Below are 26038 nucleotides of genomic sequence, written 5' to 3'. Positions count from 1 at the left end.
GTATATTTGCCATTCTGAAACATTGTTCCTTTCCTTTTTACCTTGGCAATCCTATTATACATTCTTGCAGTAAAGAGGAAACAAAGATAGTAGTTGTCTTTGCTGTAAATATCAAAGAATCTTTAATAAATGCTAAGCTACATTTTATATGATAATCATCAGCATATTCTAAACATGCTTATGAGAGGTTTATGGAAAAGGCATTTGCTCAGACAACACTAGAAGTATGTACATCTTAATAAACAACTCTCAGGAACAACAGTCTTTATCCTGACGTGCAGTGTTATATTTTATGAACATTAAAGTAGACCCACCATTTCATAAGTAAATATTCTTTACACACAGGATGACTGAGTAGCTCCATGCGGTTGTGGCGTACCATGGCCTACAAAACAAGAAAGTAAAAGGATCAAACTTAACTCAGCTAGGTGAGTCAACGGCTTACAAAACTGGCTAGGCCACCTTTATCTTAATATTAGCCTAATGAAAAGTAAAATATCTGTGACATATTGCAAAGTTCTTTTGTTTATGCACTCTGGCCCAAAGCTATCCTGCCTTCTCTCCATCCTGAAGCATTCAGCTTTTCTGTTGATCGTGTTTTAGTCTCTTTCAAGCTTTAAAATGTGTACAGACTATTTCCAACTATACCTGTGAGACTAAGCTTTATTAGTTACATTTAATGAGAATTAATATTAAGTACTAATTAAAATTAATAATTATTAATAAATATTTATTATTAGACAGGATACCAACTCTTATTGCCAACAGGAAAACCGAAAAGTAAGCATATAAGTCAGAAAGCTTGTTCTGTTAACATTTTCTGACAAAAAATGAGAGAGCACACTGGCAATGGGAAAGAACAGCAAAATTTGGTTTAGGCACATAAAGTATTTTGCAATTAGCATATGAAAAAAGTCAGTTTTGTCAGGTTTTCAATGCCTTACATTCCAGTGCATGGTCACTACTATGAGAATGGTTTGCTTTGATGTACTACTACCTGCACATATAGCATGTTCTCTTGGCACATTCGTAGTTTAAATAACTAAGACTTTTTATTCAAACCTAATAGAAATTTTATTTATTATTTAGACCATAAGAACTTTGGCCCATATTTTATTCCAATATACGTAAAATATACAGAGTTATGGGCTTTGGAGAAGAAATATTATGATGAAACATTCAAAATTCTTGATTTTACAGAAAGCAAGGCAGCAGGGAATGATGCCAGTAAAATGACAACTTACATTTAAAGTGGTAAGTGGTTCATAGAAAATGTCTTCACCATCCTTTATTTTCCTGTTAAGTGTCAATGGACACTGAAGATATCTGAAGTTGTATTCAATCTGTGTAATACATATACACCAGCATTTAAATGTGATGCAAATGATAATTGAAAACTGAGATAATTTTCTTAATATAAAAAAATGTGTCAAAGTAGTCAGAATAGTTAAGCTTAGTCATTGTTGACTACTCTGCCAGGGAACACATGCTATCAAGATATACATATGTGACTGAAAAGATGTTTAAACAAACAGCCATTTTAAACTGTAAAATTAAAAGTGCAAATTTCTTCCTAAAATGTTACAGTTTTAAAATGTCATTCTCATAACTGTGTTTCAATGCCAACTGTGAAGAAAAGCTTGTATTTAAAAGTTATATGGCTTTGATAACACAATATAAAGAAAACTTACAATAGCAGAAAATTTGCAAGTTTCTGTTAATGATGTGGACACAATCCAATATAATAATGGATAAGGAAGTTTTCAATACGGTTTCAAAGGTAACATAACTGTAAAACATTCACGCCTCCTTGCCATTGTGAAAGCAATCTACTGCTTAAGATTTTGGACACGAATTTACAAAAAAAAGGAACTGGACTTAGATTATTCATGACAAACAAATAGGCATATGATAGGCATGCTTTTGACATGCATAAATAGATGTCTTCTTTCACCACTATTTTGAAATACCCATAACCTCTGATACTCAGCTTGATTGCAAGAATTATCAAAGATAAAGTTTATGGATTGCAGCAGTTTCATGTTATGCTTGTTAAAATGCATAAGCATGAAGATTACAGAACTGAACTTCAAAGCCACCTACAGCCCAAAGGATAAAATGTGATCAGTCACCCATGTTTTCTGTTAAGATCTGATATTCATCTAAAAGTGTACCTTAGCCACATGAACTTGAAATATATATTAAAGTATACATATTGTATACTTCCACAGATTTTTTCATCCACTTACATAGAAGTCTCGACTTGTCTTTTCCTCTGAAGACTCAATGATGCAGTTGTCCAACACCAGCTTCACAGATGAAGAGAAAAAGGAATTAGGCTGATATAGATTATGTTCAACAGAAATAATGTGTTTGGTCCAAAAGAAAATACAACAGTCATCCAAAAGAAGTGATGATTCAGTCAGATTTTTATGATGTATGTTTTGATGACATGAAAGTCCATAGTTTACATGCAGGAGTTAAATATAAACTATGCAGCTTACAAGGCTACATGCTAGTTTACAAGTATAAAGTGTGAACTGTTTATGAATATACCAAATCACTTGCTATTTTAATAAAAAGCATTTTGTAGTGTCGTTTAGCAGTTATCCGATGACGTTCATCACATTTATACGCCTTTGTATACTGTCCTTATACTCTTATAACTCCATTGAATTCAGGAAGCTAAGAACTTTTCTAATACAGAAGAAATTAAACTGGACAAACTGAAACTATCAGTAAAATACAAATCAAAAATTTTGTGAATTTATATTGCTTCTGTTTTATAATAATACATATTCCTGAGGACAGCATCAGAAAAACAAGGGCAAATGACGCAGTATAACTAATTTCATGTTATTTCATGCAGTCATTTCTTTCATATGGTCAGAAAACTCACTTTAAATGAATCAGGAAGATACTCAACCATTTCCAGCAAAGGACACTTATTGGCACTGGAATAGTGAGAGAATGCCACAACAGCTTCTTCCCACCTGTAAAAAGTGGTTTAGGTATTGGAAAATGAATTAGTTTCTTCTATTTTAAATTAACTACTTCTAGATTTTTTTGAGTTTTATTTCAGATATCTTGAAAATCATAAGACATAAACATTTTATATACTATTTAATGGGAAATTAGTGGTTTTGGGAGTAACTCAGTAACATTCTGGATGCTTCTTTAAGAATGATTGATCTTAAATTTTGTTATCAAATAAACAGAAATGTTTCAAGTATGCTAAGACCTTCTAAAAAATACAAAACTGGAACTAATGCTGGAATCTTGGGTTACAAGATCGGGCAAGTAACAATAAATACAGTAAAATACTTGTATTTTTCCTTGTAGTTTTCCTGCAACTCTTACCAAAAAATGTGATCAATAGTGCAATACTTTATTTCTGAAGTGAGGCTTCACTATATTGTAACATAAAATATTCTAAACTGCAGTTGAACTGCCACATTTTTAAATATTTGCAACACTTAAAACAATTTTAAATTATATCTCTTCAATGGTATCAGTTGTACTCACATTCTGACTAAAATTCTATAGGTATTTGAAGCATTATGTGAAAGGCCAAAACTCTATTTGATGGCTTCTACTTGTTTTTTTTACACAGAATACAAATAGTCAATATAATATGATAAAAAATATGCCACATATCTGATGTCCACTACAATTATACAATTTTTTATCTGCGCTCATAAGAACAGAACATAACCTCTGGAATTTTAAAATATGTACTCAATTTTACTTACTAAACTACAGATTTTCAGAACTTAATCTCAGTTTAAAAAAAAAAAAAGCCAATAAACCACTGGAAAATAAATTCAGCATTTTCTGTATATGTTACCTTTTGTGCAGAATGACAGCAGACACTACATCTTTTCTCCTATTGTGTATTGCTTCATGGAAAAAAGAAGCTACTGCTTTGTTGAACAGAATTTTCGCACCATAGTCAAGAAGTAATCTTACTGCTTTTGCGTGTCCTTCTCGTGCAGCCAGGTGCAAAGCTGTGTTCTGTGGAGACAAACAGTACAGCACTGCATGAATAATTAAAAAAAAAGTACATTTCAGTGCTTTCCCACATCGAAAATCCACATGCTTTTCTCAGCTGGAAGTCCTGAATACTTTCACTAGCAACATAAAATATAAGAATATTGTCAAAGACTCTCATAGACATTATAGAGATGGTTTTTATTTTATGTCTACAGCTACAGTAGCGTGAAATCTGAAGCGGAAACTTTCTGTTAGGTAAGAAAAGCCAATTCATTAATATCTTTTAGTTTTGCAACTAATAAACTGCAAGTTGCAAATAGGTAAAAATGATGGTATCTTTAGATACAGAACACTCGCATTTGGTAATGGAAGCAGAAAGTAATGGAAGAGAAGCACCCAGTTATATCCAGATATGCTTATACAAACAAATCTGCAAGAGAATCTGTGAGCACAGTTTATTTATAAATGGTACTTGAATGAAGTAAGGGAATTAATAGTTTAGGAATTAAGTTAAACTGAGACTGACATTTGAGAGCCTTCTGAATACACCCATATTTTTCTGAGGGAAATTAAGGACGAAGTATTGGTTTCTCATTAATTCACAGGCAAAATTTGTTCCTAATCTAGTGATTCTAAATGTTTTAACACCAGCTCTCAGAGAAATTAACAGCAGCTTCTGTGTCAGAAATTGAATAGTTCTCTAAAATGACCACGCTATGTTTTCTGATGGGGAACTGTTAGGCAGGGTCATACAAGAGGCCTCCAATCCAGGAAGTGGATTCTGTCTTGACCCAACATACACTGCATTTGTCCAAACTTCAGAGCCAGATAGATGCTGTATTTATTGGACATTACTGTGCAAAGAAGATGGATTTCACTATATTAAAAAGCTATAGTTAATATTGGATTTTCTCAAATCTGTATAATTTCTTTAAATTTAAATTACCAATGTTTGTACTACATTGCTAAAATATTCTTGAAATGTAAAGGGGGCAAGAGGCACATATCTCATATACTCGGTGTTTTATGTTTTCTGTTAGGCTATATGCATCTTTTCTGTCTCCCACAAAAACAATCAGATAACAATATCGGCAATCATATATTTATCCAAGAAATAAACTTGCAGAGTGGTGAAACATAAAGGCACTACATTTGCCAGAGGAAATGAAATTTACACATGTAAAGCTACAAATAGCACACCATTGACATTTGGTCTAGAAATAATAGCAGACATGAAACAAATAATGTTATGTGAATACATACCCCTTCTTCATCCACTCTGTCAGTACACTTCACATTGGTATCCAAAATGATCTGCATTGTGCGAGTGTATCCTCCGAAGGCAGCATGGTGCAGGGCTGTCCAGCCTTTATAATCACTTACATGTAATGGTATAAAATTAGAAATTATAAACATGTACATTGGAACAGGACCCTCAGCTTTTGGTTCCTGGATTTACAGGTGTGAGCTCAGGAGCTTTCTGGAGCTGCCAATGGCCTGAGGATCTTTGATCTGGAAGCAGGACTTACAGTGCAAGGCAGAATGCCCTAAAGTACCAATCCTAAGAAACCCTACTCAAGACTGGAAGTGAAGCCAAAACGATTATAGTATTTCCAAAGCAACATTTTTTCCACAAACAGGTTCAATATTCTTCTCTAAGCTGGATTTAGAGAAACCTGAGTGTCCCCCGAATTAGAAGCCTTGGCTTTACAGCCAGCCATGATTCTATGTGTCAGGCTGAAGCAAAGTACAAGCAGCTTAGTTTTACAAATACTTCATAACTATGCTCCTATACTGTATATTTTTATTTGGATATATTATGATATTAAATACTTAATGTACTGTATTTATATTGCATTAACTTCCCAGCAAATGGACATAAAATATAGGGTGATAGTTCTTTTCTGGCTTAACGAGTGGCAATCTGTGTACTTACCAGAGGAAAAGGGCCCCCCTCTTCAGAAGAAACTGAACTACCTTCTCATGACCATTCTGAGCTGCCAAATGAAGGGGAGTCATTCCCTTCTTATCACCTTCATTCAAAAGTCTTGTGTCTTTCATATCTCTTATAAGTCGTTGACATGTGTTGATGCGCCCATAGCTTTGCAAGATGAACATAGAAATTAATGTCAAAAATACAGGATGAAAAACTTGGCATGGATTCCACTGCCCAGACAGTACTACTAACCTGGCAGCAAAGTGTAATGGTGACTTCTTGTCCCTGCTCTTAGAGTAGATGGAAACGTTGAGGCTGAGTAAATTATTTACAGAGAGGGCCACACCTTGCCTGCATGCATAATGCAATGGAGTGCATCCTTCATTATCTTCATCCACTACAAGATTTTTAATATGTTCCATCTGTCCCCCCAGGAAATACCCCCGAAAAAAAGCACAAAATTACATATATGTCTCCAATGCTTCACAGTTTCTAATACCTTGCAGCAATAGCATTAATACTTTAAAGCAGTATGTAAAAATAGGAAACAAACTTTAGGAAAAATAAATTTAGGAACAATGAGCATTTAATATCCGCTGATTTGCGGGTCACCGTTTTTTCAAACAACTACTCTTTGAAGAACACAGGAGTTTGCCATTCTGCACCCTTACTGCAACCCATCCACAGTACAATACAGGAAATTCTTCTCGGCTGCCATTCCATCACAATGCTCATTGCTGGCAGCAGAAGGCTTGTATCAAACCTAAAGGTAGTCTATAGTCTATATTCAGTAGCAAAACTTCTGGCTGTCAAAACCTACCACTTCACTGGTTTACAGTGTAAATTGTTTCTCTTTATCATCTTCATTTCCCTGTTTTTCCTCTGTACCTCATCTTTAACCTTTACTAGGGCAACTACAAATCTCCTCCCCCAGTTCAATCCACTTATTTGCCTGAATTATTAATATGATCAACAATCAGAAAGTCAATGCAGATAACTGAGTAACCACTGTTTTAAAACTGATTCTGCTGAAGCTACTAATTTAAAACTACATCTGCTGAAAATGGATGTTAAATCTATTCTGCATTACTAATCAAAGTCGTTTACAGATGTCAACAGATGTTGTTAGATCAGTTAGATTTGATTCACATTTAAAAAGTTATTTCTTGAGCTCTGGAGGCCAGCAAATTTAACTTTTTCAAGCAACCTTGGGATCCAGCAATATGAGTGCTTCATTTCAACATAGCCAAATACAAATCTATGTTCAAAATCCTTTCAAAAGCCAAATCCAAGACTTCATTATGGTCCAGTCCAGAGAAAACTCCTGCAAGGATATGCTGCAAGCTATTTAAGTCCTAGAGCTTGACTGACTATGAGCATGTCTCCTAACTTTACTGCATGCAAGCTGGGAAAATAGAAGTGAAAAGTTCTGAATTTTATTGCCTACCTCTTGAGCTATTCAATCCCCCAACAGCAAAATAATTTATGGGATTATGTTATTCCTTTGCCTGGCAATAAGAAAACTGTATTATTGGCTTTGAAATGTTTTCATGAGAGATATGTACCTCTTCAAACCATTTTTTGTGACATGGGCTACTTAACAAGTACCACAAACTTTTACAAACATTTCAAAATAAAATAGTAGTCACTCTTTTTTTTTTAAATGTTTTCCTAGTGAGGGTAACACAAAGACATAAATTGATGCTTACTGTACCTGCAGGTATTTCTCATTCAGATGCTGTAATCCTCCAGGCTGCAATACTGTCAAATGCAAGAAATTCCGACCAAGATGATCTTTTAATGATACATTTGCTCCTAAATAAATATGGAAATAAATGGTAGCAAATTCAAAACTGCTGACCCCTCAAATTACATGATGGTTCTTAAAACAAAGGAACAAATGCTGAGCGAACGTTTATAAATCTGTAAGATTTTATAAAACAAATTTTATGAATCTATAAAATATTCTTTTGACAATGTAACATAATTTTGCTTTCAAAAAAATCACCCTGACACTTAAATTTCATCATTATTTTTTGTCTATGCATTTTGTATTTCATTGCAGCACTAAGATTTATACAGGACTCTTATATTCAAAGATGCTGGACACCCACAAATCAAGAGGTAATTTAAAGATGCAGATAATCACCTCTTCTAATCTTTAGAGTTGTAATGTGTCCACAGTTTCAAAACTTATTATAGGGCTTATTAACAACATCAGTTATAATACTATTAACAAGAGGAAATGTAGTAACAATCATAAGCTTGCACCAAAACTGTAGCAATTGGAAGATATAACTCAAACATTTTCAAAGTGCCTGTGATTTGATAAAATCACAGGTAATGCTTGAACTATGGCCTCCAACATTTAAAGACTGATTGCCAGTATAAAACATCTCTCTGTATAAGTGTTGTATTTATTCCACAGTTCTGCTTACTTTGTGAACTGCTTAGGAAAGCAGGGATGGAATGCCAGTGGCATCTCCACCTTGAGAAGCATGACACATGGCATATTTGTCTACAGCCTGTTCACTCTGTATTAAAAAGGGTGAAATCATCACTCCAATTCTTCCTTTATCTCAGGGGATACCAGCACTGCACTGTGCAGCTGTTTAGCTCAGCTGCTCCCAGACTCGATGCTGAAGTACTTAAATGAAATTAACAGGAAAGTTAGACACAGGGTTTTAACATGTATGAACCCTGCTCAATGGAAGTATATAGTATTTATATATTCCTTTTCACCTTTTGAGAGCAGTAAATTCACAATTTTCCATGATGCACAGGAAGTGGCCAACAGAAGCGGGGATCGACCTTCTATGTCAACGCTATCAATATTAGCTCCCTGCAATAAAGAATTTCAAATTTATAATGAATAATGAATAAATGAAACTCTAAAAAGGTGCTGCTTTTCAAAGCATAATGGAAATACAGACATTCTTAGTAACTCCAGATTTTCCAGATAAGTAATTTCAATAAACACATTACTACTCTATATAAAACTACTATGCTTTCTAAATATCAGCCACAGCCCAACCATCTATATATAAAATTTCAGATGCCTAAATAATAGTGGCCTACTCCTAGGTATACCGAACTCACAAGTCATGATCTTTTGTTAGTGTACCTTTCCATGCATTTAAATACTCAAAATATAAAACTCTAACTTGAAAATACTGGGAATGAAGCTACAGAAAAATGGAAAAATTGTAGCCCTTTTGAATGATGCAATTCTACCTATCAAACAGTTACCAGAACAGACCTTTCTTAACCTCTGTGCTGTGTGAACACTGTTCAAGAAGTAATGCATCCAGAGACTAATACAGTTTGATCTGCATAGTTCAATCTATATTAATTTTCTGTTCTTCATCCTAAGTGATATGAACTTATTCAATTTTGACTCCAAAAGGAGCTATATTAAATGTGGACATATTTTTATTCTGTTTTGTCTACTTTTGCACTAGATGCATGTTGCCAGGTCAGTACGGTCACTATGGACACAGTATCCCTATGATCATATCAGCAAAGTACTACTGTGAGCATAAACACAACTATCTAAAAAATCCCACCAACAAGGGAATATGAAGATACAAACAAATGAACGAATGAAATGTATCTATATTTTATAATGGCTTAGATATAATTTTTCTAGATACTGAGTTGCAAGTCAAACTTGATGAGTTGAATAAAGTACACAAAAAAATCTATTTTATTTCAGGTAATATCCAAAGATGATTGGGGAAAAAAAAAATCAATGGTAGTTTTTCCATTAACTTTAATCATCTTTGGGTCCAATCTAATTTGAGAGAGAATTAATCACAATCCTGAGCCATATTTACTTTCTAGGATGGTAACACCTGTAATGTAGTAATAAGAAATGTTTAATAAATGTAAAATGATTACTTTACCACTGAGAACAGGAAGCTTCCAATGTATGTTGATTAAATATTTGGGAGTAATACATGCAGGACCATTTCCCCAGTTACCTTTATACAAGGTCAGAAACCCTCATATTCTTATTCATCAAAGAAATGAACTTTTTTATCCAAGTATCTATTCTTTTCAAAGAATACAGGGCAGAAATTTCCAGTTCCTTATGCAATATTTAATCACCTTCCCTCCAGCTCATATAATTGTTCAGCTTTCAGTCAAATGAATTTATCAGCATTCACAATTATTTATCAGAGTAATAAGTAACTTATACGTTACCACATATATTTACCATATTCATGTTACAGCTGAATTAAGAGGTTGTAAATTTAGTTCCTGAATTCCATTTACTTTTGCATTTATTGATTATTATATATGAATTAAACAGATAATAATATCAAAATTAAAATGACAATTTTGTAAATATCAATTAGTATTTTTACCAGTTTAATATTTCATTTTCCATTTGGTGAAGACAAAAGAATCAAAAGGGGAAAAGGGAAATAAAAATAAAAAAATTACTGCTGATTTCCTTTGAATAAGCACATTTCAGTAAAAATAATCAAGTAAACTCAGGAAATTCCAGACACTTCAGTGTTAAACACCAGACACCTCAATGTAGTCCACTACATAAGAAAAAAAAACTCTAAAAAACACTAAGATAGTAGCTAAATCATGACAGCTTTCTGATTTTCATTTCTTTATTCTTCCTTATAGTTGTCTACGTAGCTTGCAAATACAATCACTCCTGACTGCAAACCAGATACTGTGCACCTGTCAAATGGGACAGCGGCCACTTGGGTGTTAAAGTCACTGTTTTTAAAATGCTTAATTTGAAAATCAATTCGGAAGTAGCATTTCTTTAAAGATATGAATTTCATGATATTTAGATATCGGGAATATTGATCTAGGTTTCCACCTTCCCATTTTTTCAAGGCTTTGGTTAGCTTTGGGTTATGTCAAACCATAGCTCTGCAACCCAACAAAATGAGAGCATCTTCTCATTGCGTGTTGTGTTGAGTCCAAAGGCAAAATAATTAAAAGCTCTGCATGAAATGTATCTAGAGTTGATTCTCTGTTTTTTGTGTAGCACACTGAGCCATAGTTTAATAATTAAAAAAAAAAAAAAAAAAAAAAGGTGCCATTTAAATGTAAATAGCATATGTAGTACGCCTGGGTAGTTCTGCTTAGCATGGGGCACCTTACCTTTTCTACCTAGAAGGCCTACATGTAACATTGTATGTTTACAATGTCTCTTACTTTCAGACAGAAAACGTATGAAAAACAAGATATAGGAAGTAATGATTTTAAGTTATTCTGCATGAAGTGTGAGTATTTAATAATATTCACATAAAATAAGTAAATGTCGTTCTTTATTAAAACCTGAAAGCCATTGCTAGTCGTGTCAAGCAGTAACACTGCTGCACCTTTTCTGGCCAGGAGTTCAGGGCCGCAGGCAGCACATGCCCCCAGTACATGCCCCATTCCACAAACTCCAGCTGATATATTTTGATTCGTTCCCAGACAGGGCAAATTAAAACAGTCCTAAAGCTTCAAAACTGACACACTTTATATGGAAAGCCAAACAAACCCTCAGCATAGCTTCTATGGAAGAGGCCAAAATATTCAAATGGCACTCAGGGAATGAAAGTTTCAAATGGGGTGTTAAAGCTATTTATGATATAATACTTTGTGCACACAAGCGTCCGAGTGCGAAAACTTGTGCCTGTGTTTCTTGGGTAATAAATTCTGTAGACAGGTCATTTTGTGAAACAAATGTAAGCACTCAAACCTCACCATTTCACATTTGAATCAAACATAAGCATAACATCTAGTTCTGACTAAATTAAATACCTTCAACAGAGTTTCTGAGAAAAGCAAAACTGTATATAAAAGAGAATTATTCTTAATAGAATTATCATGAAATGAAGTAAAAAGCCTAAATACACACAAACCAAAAAATAAGTCTGATGATTTCTGAAAATCTCCTCAGCCAAGTGGGGCACCTAATGATTATATGAACCTTAGTTTAATTGGCACAAATGGACATTGGGAGCATAGCCAGCAGCATCCATGATTACATTTCTTCTCTTTGTCTGTCATAATTATTCAGTGAAGAAATATAACCAAAATACACAGAATAAAAAATATTTCTAGACCACACACAAACTTGGATATATGGCTATGGGATACCACAGCAATCATATGCACATTTTTTTAAAGAAAGGATTTATTTCTGGAAAAAAAAATCAGATTAAATTCAATGCATGTTTAGCATTTATTTTTCATTTCATATCTGAAAAGGGAGTGTGACCAGACCAGTTCATCATATTTGGCAAGAGATGTTTATGAAACTTTTCTGACTAAGTAAAATGGAAGTAAAAATGGAAAGTTTCGTCCCCTATAACTGTGGAATGCTATTATGGATCCATAACTACTGTTGTACTGTAAGGTTCAATTATACATTATGAAACATATATCTGTCGAAATAGCCTATACCTGAGAATATATTCTCATTTATGAATTTCTCTATGCAGACCTGTAGCAATAGGTAGCAATAATTTCTATAAACATGTTGCTTGGTTAAATATTTACCATTGAAATCAAGTACTCTGCCAGTTCATAATGATCAAACAATGCTGTCCTGTAGGGAAAAATGCAAAAATACAGTAACATTAGAAAGGACAAAGAAGTTTCAAGCCAAAGGGTAGTACTCTTCTCCATTTGCTACATTTTCTAATATTTTCAAATAAATAAATTTAAAAAAAAAAAAAGAGATGGAGAGAAACTCTTATCACGTAATTGATTTTAATAAATTGTTTTGATTTTTGTTGTGATGTTTTCTTTTCAAACTAAGTTCAGTTCAATTAATACATTGAAAACTCACTGCAGGAAACAAGGACCTCGTTGGTAGGTCAACAGGCATTTTACCGCTGATTTTTAAGAAAACCAATCATTTCATATGTCAGATCTTTCATTGCACCACACAAGGTCAATACAGAAATCCATAAATTTCAGATGCAGTTTGTTCCAGGCATACTTAGAGCGTCAAATTCATTTCACTGTTCCGAGCTTCAAGAGTAACTTGCTATATATATTCTGTGCAAATACTAGCGTGGGGTTAAAATGGCAATGGGTAAAAACAGATTCTGACTGCAGCAGGGAAGTTTACACGGCAAAATATGAAAAATATTTTAAAGGTGTCTACAGACACGTAAAAATTTCCCCGTTTTATTCTACAGTAAGACATTGAATAATGTATTACAGGAAAAAAATTTGGCCAAAGAAGGAAGTACAGTACTGTAAATACACACAGACAGTGTTTTCAGAAGTCAGACCTCTGTGAAATATTTTGATTCATTAAGCAACACAGAAGGACAGTTCCAAGGTTGTACTGTATCTCAAAAATAACAGTTGCTTAGCATTATAAGGGGGAATAACTTTGAGTGTACTATAGTTAGAACAGATTACTCAAAAGATATATTTTAAAAGTCAAGTCATGGTTCCAAATATGTAGAGATGTCTCCATTATCTATAGCAGACCCCTCCAGCCATGCATAAATACTGCATGCTTCACACACACTCAAATTCCAAGGTGACTGAAGAGAAAGTGAAGTCATTTTATGAAATATTTAGATGGAAACATGACAGTAGGAATGCAAAAGGATCAAGTTCTCCCTCTGTTTCACTACTGCTTTGCTTCTCAACAAGTTAATGCTCCTATTCAGTTTATTTATATTCTGAGATATTTGGGTGACTTTCGACCTTTCTGATGATTCCTGATAATATAATTTTTCCTGTTTCACAGACACAGGGACTAAAGGAATGTCATTCCTTTTACTAAGCATTTTTGAAGGACAATAATTTTTATGGAGAGGGCAGCCGGTTATCTATTACATAGTATGTGTGTCTGCACAATTTTCTTTGGCATTCTGTCACCACTTTTGTCTCCAACTGTGTTCTATCATTGGACATGGTAACATTTCCAAGTGTACACAAACATTATCTTAGCTTTACAACACAGTCCTCTTTTAATGTCTTCAATTATCTTTGAATCATACCACTTCATACTGTGTCCAAAGAACAATAATCTCCACTGCTTCTGACATTCTACCAGTTACTTCATACTGTTAAACTTCTTGTAGAATAACACTGTCAAATAATTACAGTTAAATGCAGTGAAAAATATCTTTCTTTGAAAAAATGTATAGATGTGGAAGTACAATATATTCCACAGAGTTGGGAACCAGCACGTTTAACTAAGCATCTTTCTGTTACAAAAGACTGAGGAAACTTCTCCACAGTCTAGCGCTCTAGTATCAAATGGGATATGAAAGACTAGAAGTCAAGAGGATTATTAAATACACAAACACCATCTGCAACTTTGAAGTCACAGGGCAGTGTACCAAAATCTCCTTGTAGTTGATCAGGTATAAGATAATTTTTGGGGGGAAAAAAAAAGAGAAAAATATCCTTTTAAACAGTTTATATTATTTTTCATTCATTTGCTAGAAAACATCACCCCATTAGATGAGGGCATTTCTTCCACATTGTCAGAAGCTGTTAACAATTCCACAAACTTGTTCACCAAGTACTTTACTGGCGTAAATTTTCAGTGCAAAATGTTAGTAACCATTCCTTAACATGGTTCTAAGGTAACTGGAACTGGTCTGATTTTGGTATCAGAACCAAAATTTTTAACATTCTGACCAAATTACTGACTTTTCCATACTGTACTAAAACCATCTCCCATACCACAGAGAAGTTCCAAATCATGTGGAAATGGTGTTCCAAATGTGAGGAATGACTAAGAATATCACAGCTCACAATTTATATTGAAGTTTGGAACAGTAGCCTCCTACCTGTGAAGCAATGTTTCCTTATTCCCATCGACAGCATCAATAATGGATTCCTCACCAGCATAGGATGACATCATTAGCTTTACAATCTCAGTTGCTCCTTGAGTGGCAGCAAAATGAAGTGCTGTGCATTTTTCATTCTATATGTGGGAGAAGAAGACAAAATTTAAATATTTAAACTTCAGCAACCTCATGTCCTATCTATCAAACACACTAGTCATCAAGCCCAGAATTCTTAATTCCTAAATGCCTAAACTTCTATGGAAGTAATGAAGCTTTAGTCTTTTACTGAAGTAGTAGAATTCTAAAGAGATTGTAAAGACCAGAAAAGACTTAAGAGATGCTTTTAAAAGATTACTACAAAGCTTTTTATCATGCTATGCCAAGTCCCTAAGATAAGAGATAATTATACTCTTAACAATTTTTTGTAGTTTAATTAAAAAACTGACAGGTGCGTCACCCTTTCATACAAGAGATAAAGGAAAGCTACAGAAAATCATAGGTAGGCTAGTACAAATCAACAGGCAAACAAATGGGCCTGTATAATACAGAAAATGCATTCTTTTAAAATGTCCTTTACTTCCTAAATTGAGTATTCCTTAGAAGTAATTCTTACATCAGTTTTTCTGCAGGTTAAATATAACTTGGTCTAATATGTTATTGAACTATTATAAACTAGACATTCACAAAGTAATTAAGTATTATATAAATGGTTAGAAAAATATTTGCCAAAACAGGATGACATTTCACTAGGTGGGATAAACCAGCTTTGATATATGCCTGAAGGTTTTGACTTTCTCCTTTTTAGAACAGGAACATTTCAGTGAATGCACTGGAATGGGCTTTCCAACAACGCCAAAAGCATTCTCGAAACAGTCTTACCCATCACAAAATCAGCAGCATAAATCACCTCATTCAAAAGCTGTGCTCAAAGAATCAAACCAGTAAAAGAAGGCTAAACTATATTTATTTTTGCTCTCATTAGTTGCTTTCAGCCTTGCAAATATCTTGATTAATGACAGATATTTTTAGAAATGTTTGTTTATGAACGAAGCTGGGTACAGACCCTTACACCAGCAGTGCCAGCAGCTGGTAGCAGCAGCAGCATCATGAATTTGTGTTTTATTACAAAGAAGATACTGTGAAGGCCAAGGCAAGGCTGAGGATAAACAAGCATGATACGAAAGTGTAAGATTGAAGATCCCACTTCTAAGAAGAGATGATCTTATGTAACGTGTAGAGAAACTTCACATTTTGCCTGATTTGAATGAAAGACTTCTTTTAATTTGTTGCTCTCCTGGCTTTGTTTTGGAAGAGACAATGAGCAATGATTTTTTTCATACCACTCAGAGATTTAGAGATACCTAGGTTTTAGCAAAATTACATTTCACTCCACTCTGAGTTTTACCTGTTTTAGATCAATTTGGGCTCCAAATTCAATGCACATTTTAATCATTTCGAGGTCCCCACTTTGAACTGCCAAATGAAGAGGACTGCACTTTCCATTATTGGTAAAATTGATGTGGGTTTTAGCAGAGTGACCCAATTCTTCACCTGAGAGATAAAAAATAAATGGATTTTTTTTAAAGCAAAAATGAAATAACAGAAGATACAAAGGCTTTCCAAACAAGTGTATTAAGCGTGGAATAATATTTGCCCCCCTCAAAATATGAACCTGTCGTATCTATCATTAAACAGTGGATGAACACACTAAATTTCAGGAAAGCAGTTTGTTTGCTGCTGCAGGCATATAAAAGTTGCAAGCATAAACTGCCCACAGGAATAACTGCATTAATTTAAGTTCAAACACTGTTATAAGTGCTTGTTTTCATAGTTCTTTGACAGTTAAAACAGTAAACTGATAATGCTAAATCCTACTCACTACTTAGGAACAATATGCTTACCTTTTTTTAGAAGAATTTCCATACACGTTTTTGCACCTGAAAATGCCGCTGCATGGATAGGCATACATCCTGTTTTGTTCGGTTTACATATTTTCCCTCCATTTTCAATCTGAAAAATAATACCTCCATACAGCTTAATGACATACAGAAAAATCTGACAAACGAACACCCTGTTTCAGATATAGTTTCCTGTATAGCTGTCTCTTTTTTTAATGTTAAATATGCATTTATAAAGTTTATATACAACCATCTTTTGCATATTACATCCATACATCTATACATGCATATACTTCATTTTTTGAGTGACCTTCAAAAGCAGTTTAAGTTTTTTCCTGAAGTTTGCCACTCAGATAATTATATACATACATACATACATATATATGTATATATATGCTCTTAAAAGATTAAAGTTTCTTCGTAACTCATGCAAAGCAACTTGAATACTAGGCCCATGATTAACCTTCCAGTATTTAACAAAGAGAGAACACAGAAACAGAATAACACGGCATCAAGGTAAACAGAAGCACATAAAAAATGATCATACATACCAGGAGTGTCAGTGCTTCAGGATTATCCTTGTAACATGCTACGATTATAGGTGTGTTCCCCGCTTCACCTTCCAAATTAACATCTGTACTGCTGTGCTGGACTAAAATCTAGATGTTTAAGGAAACATTCAGTCAATCATAAGCCAAACAAAACAGCAAAAGCCTAGTCCATTATTTTTGTTGTTTACCACCCAAAGCACTCCTGCAACTTATTCATTTTGCATGCCAAAGGCCCATAGTGCATAGGCAGAGGAGGGACAAAATACAGGAGAATGTAAAAATATACAGGTGAAAAATGCAGGTAAAACCAGAGAAAGCCAAGTACTATTCTTTCCAGCAAACAGCTGGATAACTTGGTTAAACCCTGCACATAGCCGCAGAGTATTTTAAAGTCTGATTTAACAATTTCCCCAATAATGTTAGAAAATACTTTCTGTAGCAAATTACAGATGGAGATTTTCAACTGGAGTTTGTTTTAATGTCTTCGAATACTCTCTATTCCCTGGCAATGTTGCGGAATCTGCTCAATTCAGTATCTATTGGACAGTTATATGTGATGAAGGGAGATGAGGCTTGAGGAGAACTGAGACCCTGCCAGTCCTGAAATCCTGCTTCGGTTTCTACGCTAACACCTGACACTGAGCTATCAGTATCATCAAGTACCATTATGAGTGCTTCCAGCATTTTTTGAGAAGCAAAGGATCTGGAAATGATAATGACCATATTGTACTGCATATTTATTCCCCTAGCTACATATTTATTTAATTGTCTTTCAGTAATTCCAGTGATTTTTTTTCTGTACTAAAGGAACTGGCACATTTTAATCACTCTCAGGCAATTTGGCAATAAAAACCAAAGGAGAATTATCCTGAATAAACAATAGAATGGAGAAAAATTGAGAGCACAGAGGGACCAAAAACAGAGCTGCAGAAGAATCCAAGCCCAGAAGCTGATACAATGACATTTCTGAAAATGGGCTTTGTATTTCAGATTTTATTGTTCTTAATTCATAATAAATACAGATTTTGTAAAAGATGTGAGGACACTGAAACATTTCTAAAGGACTCTCAGTCTTGAATACAGGTATATGTATTTCTTTCTTTCGTTTAGATGAATTAGAAAAAGTGAAAAAAATAAAGGGAAGGGCAAATGATGTGATATTAAGGTTGCATTCACATAATAAATGGAAGAACATTACAAATTCTAAAATTCCATCCAAATGGTGTATGAAGTGAAAACATCCTCACTGCACTTAGACAAAGGAATAAAAAAGTTATGCAGCTTAAAATCTCAACGCTGTTGCTATTTTACAAGGTTCAATATGAACACCTTAGTAATTTCTTCACAATACATTTTTGTGATTTTTAATTGCAGAGTTCACTCTGCAATTGATTACTAGAAATTAACTGATTATTGATTATTAGAATGTTGCTTTTAATAACTGTGCTTTCCAACTAATTTTAATCTGTTTTTATTAGAACTAGTTTCAAGACAGTGTTGATACTTCTAAGACTTCCTAAATAATTGTAAAAAAAACAAATTGAAACATAATAATTTGAAGTAACACACGGCCATATGAAGTTTTACTGTTAAAAAGAACCTTTTAAAAGAAAATTCCTTGTGCTTGGAAAATTGAAAAGCATTTTCCATGAAACATAACGACTACTGTCATAGTACAAATATCAGTATTTCTATAAATCAGTAAGTTACTCCTTACTTGCTCTGCTAAGACACAAACACTTCCATGAGCATCATGTGTTACACATCCTGCTCTCTAAACAGAACATATGAGGAAATACAGCATATATCAAGGTCTTGGTGCTCTGCACACAGCTGCTGCTGAGCTACTTATCAAGTGTGTATATTTACGTGGACTTTAGACTTACCTTCACAATTTCATTATGCAGGGACTGAACAGCCATATGCAAAGGTGCCATCATATTGGAGTTGAGAATGTTTGGATTGGCTCCTCTGCTGAGAAGCAGACGAACACTTTCAATCTGGTTTTTCTTTGTGGCCCAGTGCAGTGGGGTATTTCCAGAAGAATCCATCACATTTAATACTAGGTCAGAGGAGAGAAACCAAACACAAAATAAAAACCAAAACAAAACCGTCAAATGTTCTGATTGCAATGGGGGGAAAAAAAGGTGCCTTCAATGAAGTTATAGATCTGTGCCACTGCATTTATTTGAAGGAAGAAAGAAAAAGATTTCCTGTCGTGCAGTGCCTATTTTTTGCCCACTATTTTATACACCTTTTTTCTCACCCCAAGGGTTACTTGATTTCCCTCTTCTCTTGACTCTTCTCTTTCCTTTTATTTGACTTTGCAGCCATTGCTTTAGAGGCTGCACAGAACAAATAAGAGATAACAAATAAGTGCTTGCAAACTGTAAGAAAGTTAATATCTATTCTATTTCACTTCACAGAAGTAAATCAAGTCACAGCAGTTGTAGAAGTAGTCTGTTCTACGTACATTTTGAGCTTGAAAATTGAAAATAAACTTCAAAATATATTCTAAAAAAATAGGACAAAAATTATATACTGAAAACAAAAAGAATGTATTTCAGCCAGAATAATCTAAAATTAGAATGGCCATCATTAGGTGAAAAAATGAGCTTTTCAGGGCCACTGCAGGTTTGCTCAGTAGTCTACAGTTTATCAGTGGAGTCTGATGTAGGTCACAAAGCTTATATAAGACACATAACATAAATAAGGAGGACACAAAGACTGACTGTACATCACTGCAGTTTTCCTTTTCATATCTGAAGACTGTAAATCTGAGTCTCAAAGTAAGACACTTAGCAATTCACTGCATTAAAGACAAAACAGTCCTAACGTAAGAAGGGTGACTCAAACCATACTCGAGAGTGCAAACTGCAGCAGACAGTTTGAATTATATTTCGGTCTATAAATGGAGATAGCACATACCAGTTCTGTTTCAGTTGGGTAATGGACACTTTGATTATTGAACTTTTTATTCTGTTAAATAAAATAATAATTCATAAAATGCATGTTACCTTCACAGGAAGAGTCGTCTATGATCAACTGCATTAGTTCTATTTGTCCTCCTTCTGCAGCATGATGCAGCGGGGTGGCATTTAACTCATCTACTTTTGTAAGCCCAGAACGATTCTTCTTAATGAAGCTGCGCAGCCTACAGGCACTTCCATCTGAAATAACCTATTTTGGATACAAATGTTCTCATTTTCTGATTCTCCTAAGGGCAAGAAGTTAGCTGTAATGTGTTTATATGGGCATGTTACCAGTCAATAATTCTCTCCCAGCTGTCTAGTTTCATAGAGAAGTTCACAAACCCTGATCAGACTGAGCCAACAGTGAAACTCAGATTGATTAAAAAAAAAAAAAATAAAAATCAGATCCACATGAGAAACAGTGCAAAATTAAAACAAAATGGAAATCATCTTGAAGACATTATTTTATTTTCTGTAGTGAGCTCAAGATCCTCCTTCCACAATGGAAAATCTCAATCAAGCAAATTATTCACTTAAATGTTTATATTCTTTCCTGCAGTGGCCATATCAAATGAATTCAACAGAGAGGAAAAATTAATAATCTTAACAAATTCCTTTTTTAGATCTTTCTACGGAGATCCTATGTCCTGAGCTTTCAGGTTCTGCCGTCAGGCTTCTGTGATGTTCTTTATGTCAGAGCAACCAATATATTTTTTATTTTCAGCAGCATGCTTAGATTATCCCACAGGCTATTACCTCAGTCTGAAACTGAGATCTCAGTATCATCACAGTGATACTCTGACAGCTGAACCTGCACCTACTGACAGCTTGATACATTCCAGATACTGTGATTTACAAGCAAAGGCCCCTATGGAAAACCTGCTGATTCTTACTTTATGATATTCTTCAAGTATTTTTTGTTAGCGTGATTCAAAGCCCAGAAATCTGATAGAAAACAATGTTTGCAGTAGAATGGGCAGGAATTCAACAAACAGATGTTAAAAATTAGGAGAGAATAAAAAAGAAAAACAATTCAATAAAATTGGGAGAGGAAAAAAGGAGAAAAATGCATATCCAAAGTAATGTAAACATTTTCAAAGATGTGTAAGCAGGCAAAGAATAAGAAAAGGAAATCCCCTAAAATCACAGTTGCATTCTCAGCTGCAAAATTAAAGGAAAAATTTGCTCTCCAGGATCCCTGTGAAGTCTCAGCAATTTTTGCTGTCACTAAGCAAATATACATTACGAGGCAGCCTTTTCGTGTGCTTCAGCACGTGTTTAACTTCATTCAGGATACCAGTCCCACTGACCTCAGTGAGGTTACTCGTGTCAATAAAAATATTTGTCAATAATAATATTTGTGTTTAAAGATTTATAAGACTGAGGCCAAATACAGTGTTAGAATCTGCTTCCAAAGTGCGATCAGAAAAAGGTAATAGAAAACATGTGATATAGTTGTGGAAAGGGTATTTAAGGTGACTCAACTATCACAAAAATAATAGGCCAATTACATACTCAAATATCTATACATTTTATACACATCAAAAAGCTACTTAAGAAAACCCTGTTACAGTGTCCAGCATTTTCTATTCCTTCTAATGTTCTACCTTTTTTATTTCTATTGATTTAGAGCACATTTTGCCACTCTTAACATTGGATTTACTTTTCAGTGTAAGACAAAATGTGGCACGATGATATTTTCCATCAACAAGAGTAAGATTTATCAGCCAGTACTGCACTGCTTTGTTAGTAAAATAGGAAAAGAAGAATTCAGTTAGGTGTTCTCAGTTGGTAAAAACCAGCAAAGCAAGGTATCGTAAACTGCAGCTCGTTTGCCTTTGCCTGAACAGCTCTGTGGTGGCAGATCACCCACGAGGGTCATAAACCACGTTATGCTGCAGAGATTTTGTTCAGGACTACAGCTAGCACACAGAAAACATATATGGCTCAAAATGACCCCAAGAAGTATCTAAACCCAGTATCTAAACCCATCTACAAGCTTTGTCAAATTTGTTTAGCCCGCTGTTAAAAATCTCCAAAGTTACCCAAGTCTTCCATCCTGTAAGCAACCTCTTCCTTTGCTTAATTATTCTTACCCTTAAAAAGGGCCTGCCCAAAGTTTGGTCTAGGTTGCCTAGCAGCAATATAAATACATTACTTCTCATACTATTCTCTATTAAAAATGGGAAGATTTTATGTCCTTCCTAGCTGCAATTTCCTATTTGTAGATTGCACTGCTGGTTCTTTGTCCCTCCATAACAGTTACAGTTCTTCTAAACTTTCTCTTTGGGACATTTTTGCTAGATACTCTACTCATTCCTGCCGTGACCCCTGGACCTCCTTCTCCTGCCCAAGGGGGATTGTGAGACCCGTACCAGCCGCCTGCCACCCACCACCCGCATCCCCTTTCTCCCGCTACCCCTCCTGCCTTCCCGCTCACCCCAGTCCAGACTTGGCCAGACAACACCTGGGCATCCTGTGCCTTCAGGAGCCACGGCCAGGTCAACTTCCAGCCCGTCTCCCATCCCTCACAGATCTTCCCTCAGGAGTGAGCAGAAAGGGTCTCCTGGAGGGAAGGCTCCCGCCGCGCCCTCCCCGCGCCCTCGGCACGCACCTTGAAGACATCCTGCGAGGCGACGGAGGCGGCGTCCGCCTCGCAGGCGACGCCCTGGTAGGAGCTGGAGGCGGCTGCCTTGTCCCGCGGCCGGCAGAGCCGCAGCAGGGAGCGCTTCATGCCGCCCGCCCGCCCGGCTCCGAGCAGCGCCCGCCCCGTCCGCTCCGGAGACCTGCGAGGCGACAGAGCGAGTGACGGCGGGGCCGGGGCCGCTCCCGGACACCCCGCGGCGGCGGCGGCGGCGGCGGCGGAGGCGGGGAAAGCGGGCGGGGGCCATCCCGATCCCGCCGCTCCCCGCCGGGGCGGGCGTCCCGCCGGGCGGCGGCCCCCACAGCCAGCAGGCAGGGCCCGGGCGGCCCCCGGGAACGCGAAACGCCTGTGCCCTGAATGACTGCTACCTACTCCCCTACTGCCCTCCCGGCTTTTCTAATGTCAGCTTCTCAGCATTTACTTAGTAGCCGCAGAAGTTTATTGCGGAATTTGTTTTACTGGCAGCTTTGGGGAGGAGTAGGAAAGCTGTAGGAAGAATACAGAAAGAAGCACCAACGACGTGCTTCAAAAGGTTACTCCCTAAAACGCCCGTAACTGAATCAATCTTTATGGAAACGTGTAACTCGGGGAACTAACAGTTTACTTAATGCCGGATGAACAGCACTATCAAACGTCGGGTAGTGGACAGGCAGAGGCTTAGGAAAGCAGTAGGTTTAATAGCAGATGACTTTTTGCCTGTGGGTTCATGGTTTATGGCAAGCAGCTGCTTAAGGAGTGCCAAAACCAAGTGTCACACCCCATACAGACTATTTAATAGCCGTCAACAAGCAATTCTCTATTATATTGCTCATTCCCATTTTTAATACACTTTATACCGTCTGTGCCACAATATCCTGTGGCACTAAGTGCTATAATTTCATTATATATTTGTGAAAAATGCTTTCTTTTACCACTGGCTTCACTTAGTGTTCCCTGGTGTTTTTATTTTGAGAAATGGAGTGTTCTTCTGCATTTCTTTCATCCCTGTTAGTGCTCATAATTTCACAAAGTTATCCAGCACTTTGCTCACTGATGGGGCTTTGTTCATGTGGTTTTCCTTCTTACGAATGCTGGTTTATATCTCTGAACAGCCACATCCTGCTACTCTCAATCTTTTCCATGTTTCTTTTGAAAGAAAATGGTGAGACCTACACAGTCAAGGTATATTCGAGCAATAGTATTAATTATTTGTTGAATTTGTTTCTTCATTCCACTCATAAATGTCACAAATTTGTTTGGGTTTTCTTTGAATGCCATTGAGCTGTTTCCTTGGAATTTTTGCTTCTCAACCACAATCCCTTTTCTGAATGGTGCTAGGTAAATAAATAGCACTCATGTGCTGTACTTACTCATGAAGCTAGTTAGGGTTGTGTTTCCTCTGAACTTATCAACACTGAACTTTATCTGACGTTTCACTACTGTATCACCAGTCTTTTCTGATCTTCTACAATCATCTGCATTTCTGGTGATTCTGAAAATTCAATAGCACCTTCCAGATCATCAGAAGGTCTTTGCACCTCTATACCTACACTGACTTTTAGGGGTCCTACGGAACCTGCTTGCTTTGCAAAGCTGTATTCCTGGTTCATATTTTTTAAGCCTAAAACAAATTCAGGAAATCCTTCTTGCCCATCCTATGGCAGTTTAATTTCATTAGTAGACTGTGAGGAAGAACCTTTCGAAGAACCCCCCCAAATCCACTAATCACTGGCATAATTTGTACCACTTATGCTTGCTGATTCCTTCAGAGAGTTTCACAGATATGTTTGATATTTTGATCCCAGAGCCTGAAACTCCAGAATCCTTCATAGTCAGTTGCTTAAGTTACACAACTTTAGCTAAGTAGTCTTAAGATCATAAAGCTAAACATTCCCAAGACTAACAGGGTGGTTTTAAGTGCTTGCAGTGTAGATCCTTGATCCTGTTAATTATCAGGCAAAATTAAAAAATGGAATAAAACCTTTTCTTCCCCCCACCCCCATCCTGCTGTACCGATAAGTTCGTGTTCAGCAGTAGTGCATTAAGTAAGGTACATTTTTGTTGTTATGTCATCATTAATTGTGACCAAAAGAAAGAGGGTCATTTATGCTACAGCGAGAAAGCTGTACTCAGGAAAGCTGGCCATTAGTGCCTGCAGAGATTCTAGTTATGTGACTTGGGATTAAGACACTGGAGGAGCTCTGTATTGTTAAACACTTCTCGTGGTACCACAGTTAGAAGCAGTCCCAGTTGGTGAGATGGTTCACCTTCCCACAGTGAAGTCCCTTTGAATTCCTTGTCTGATCTCGACTTTTCTGCTGCCCATAGTGCTCTTTATGAGAAATCAAACTCAACAGTCTGGATACTATGTAAAGAAAACAACTGCTATTTTCTGTAGGAATTGTTAGCTGGTAATAGAGGTGCCACTAAAATATCAGCAAGCATTAGTAAATCTATCATCCATTTTTTCTAAAAATCTCGTAAATTGCAGTTAGAGGAATGCTGTGAAGCAATAGAAGTAATGAACCTCAAACAACCATAGTTTTACTAATTTTCTTGAATCTGACAATACTGCCACCTTCTTTTAAAATTACTGCTAGTTTTTAGTCTTCTAGTAAATGTTCAGAAGAATGTTCAGAGTATGAAAAATAGTACAAAGGTTTTCCATTCCCAGTAGGATTCAAATGGAATTTTAAATGGGCTGACCACAGCTTTTATTTCTGCATAATGATTTGACATAAGGAACTAATTCACAGAAGTAGTCGAAGAGTAACCTTTCATACAGCTGTTTTTCCCAAGAGTGGATTAAAATACATTTATACCATTTTGTTTCAAACATGATCTTGCTAATGGTAGAAGTGGATCCATTAGTACAAGCAAAATTCACTAAAGGCAATCATAGCACAACATTTCATTAAAAAGATGATTGTTTAATAATTAAATTGTATGTACAGTAAATATGCACCACTACAGTACTGTAGCCTTAGTAATGTTGTTAATTTTTCAGACCCAGGAATCATAAATTCAAGCAAGTGTCAGTAATGAAAAGGATGTACTGTATGTTTTTTTGCTTTGGAAGTGATTTATTTGGCACTAGTATTGTATAAACAATGATGTGTAAAATGATATTTAGGAATTTGCTTAATTCAGTAAGCCAAATGAAGTCATGACTCCAGATATTGATTACAGAAATTTTCAGAAACATGCTTGTACTTACCACGGAGAAAAAAAAGTGCTACTGTCATATTTAAACAAGCAAGGTCAACTTGACTAACA

The 26038-nt window shown here is 35.7% G+C and overlaps 1 protein-coding gene across 1 annotated transcript in view; it reads right to left on the bottom strand.

Annotated features, from left to right (window-relative positions):
- Window positions 1-22873, bottom strand: part of TRPA1 (transient receptor potential cation channel subfamily A member 1) — a 31628-nt gene extending 8755 nt beyond the window's left edge. Inside the window, exons 1-18 of the mRNA XM_027903108.1 lie at window positions 22754-22873; window positions 20185-20347; window positions 19054-19229; window positions 17168-17275; window positions 16620-16728; window positions 16124-16269; window positions 14719-14855; window positions 12452-12500; window positions 8672-8771; window positions 7644-7744; window positions 6182-6351; window positions 5930-6094; window positions 5257-5371; window positions 3848-4014; window positions 2900-2993; window positions 2250-2309; window positions 1245-1343; window positions 315-385 (exon numbers count right to left, since the gene is read on the bottom strand). Of these exons, the coding sequence (XP_027758909.1) occupies window positions 315-385; window positions 1245-1343; window positions 2250-2309; window positions 2900-2993; window positions 3848-4014; window positions 5257-5371; window positions 5930-6094; window positions 6182-6351; window positions 7644-7744; window positions 8672-8771; window positions 12452-12500; window positions 14719-14855; window positions 16124-16269; window positions 16620-16728; window positions 17168-17275; window positions 19054-19229; window positions 20185-20347; window positions 22754-22873 (2150 nt within the window). The remainder of the gene's footprint in view (window positions 1-314; window positions 386-1244; window positions 1344-2249; window positions 2310-2899; window positions 2994-3847; window positions 4015-5256; window positions 5372-5929; window positions 6095-6181; window positions 6352-7643; window positions 7745-8671; window positions 8772-12451; window positions 12501-14718; window positions 14856-16123; window positions 16270-16619; window positions 16729-17167; window positions 17276-19053; window positions 19230-20184; window positions 20348-22753) is intronic.
- Between the last annotated feature and the right edge of the window lie 3165 nt (window positions 22874-26038).

Source organism: Empidonax traillii, unplaced genomic scaffold (genome assembly GCF_003031625.1).
Source record: "Empidonax traillii isolate 1590-97213 ecotype Southwest subspecies unplaced genomic scaffold, ASM303162v1 scaffold934:size234146, whole genome shotgun sequence".
Lineage (NCBI taxonomy): Eukaryota > Metazoa > Chordata > Aves > Passeriformes > Tyrannidae > Empidonax > Empidonax traillii.
The sequence above is the reverse complement of the archived record's forward strand: the minus strand, read 5'-3'. Positions and strand labels throughout refer to the sequence as shown.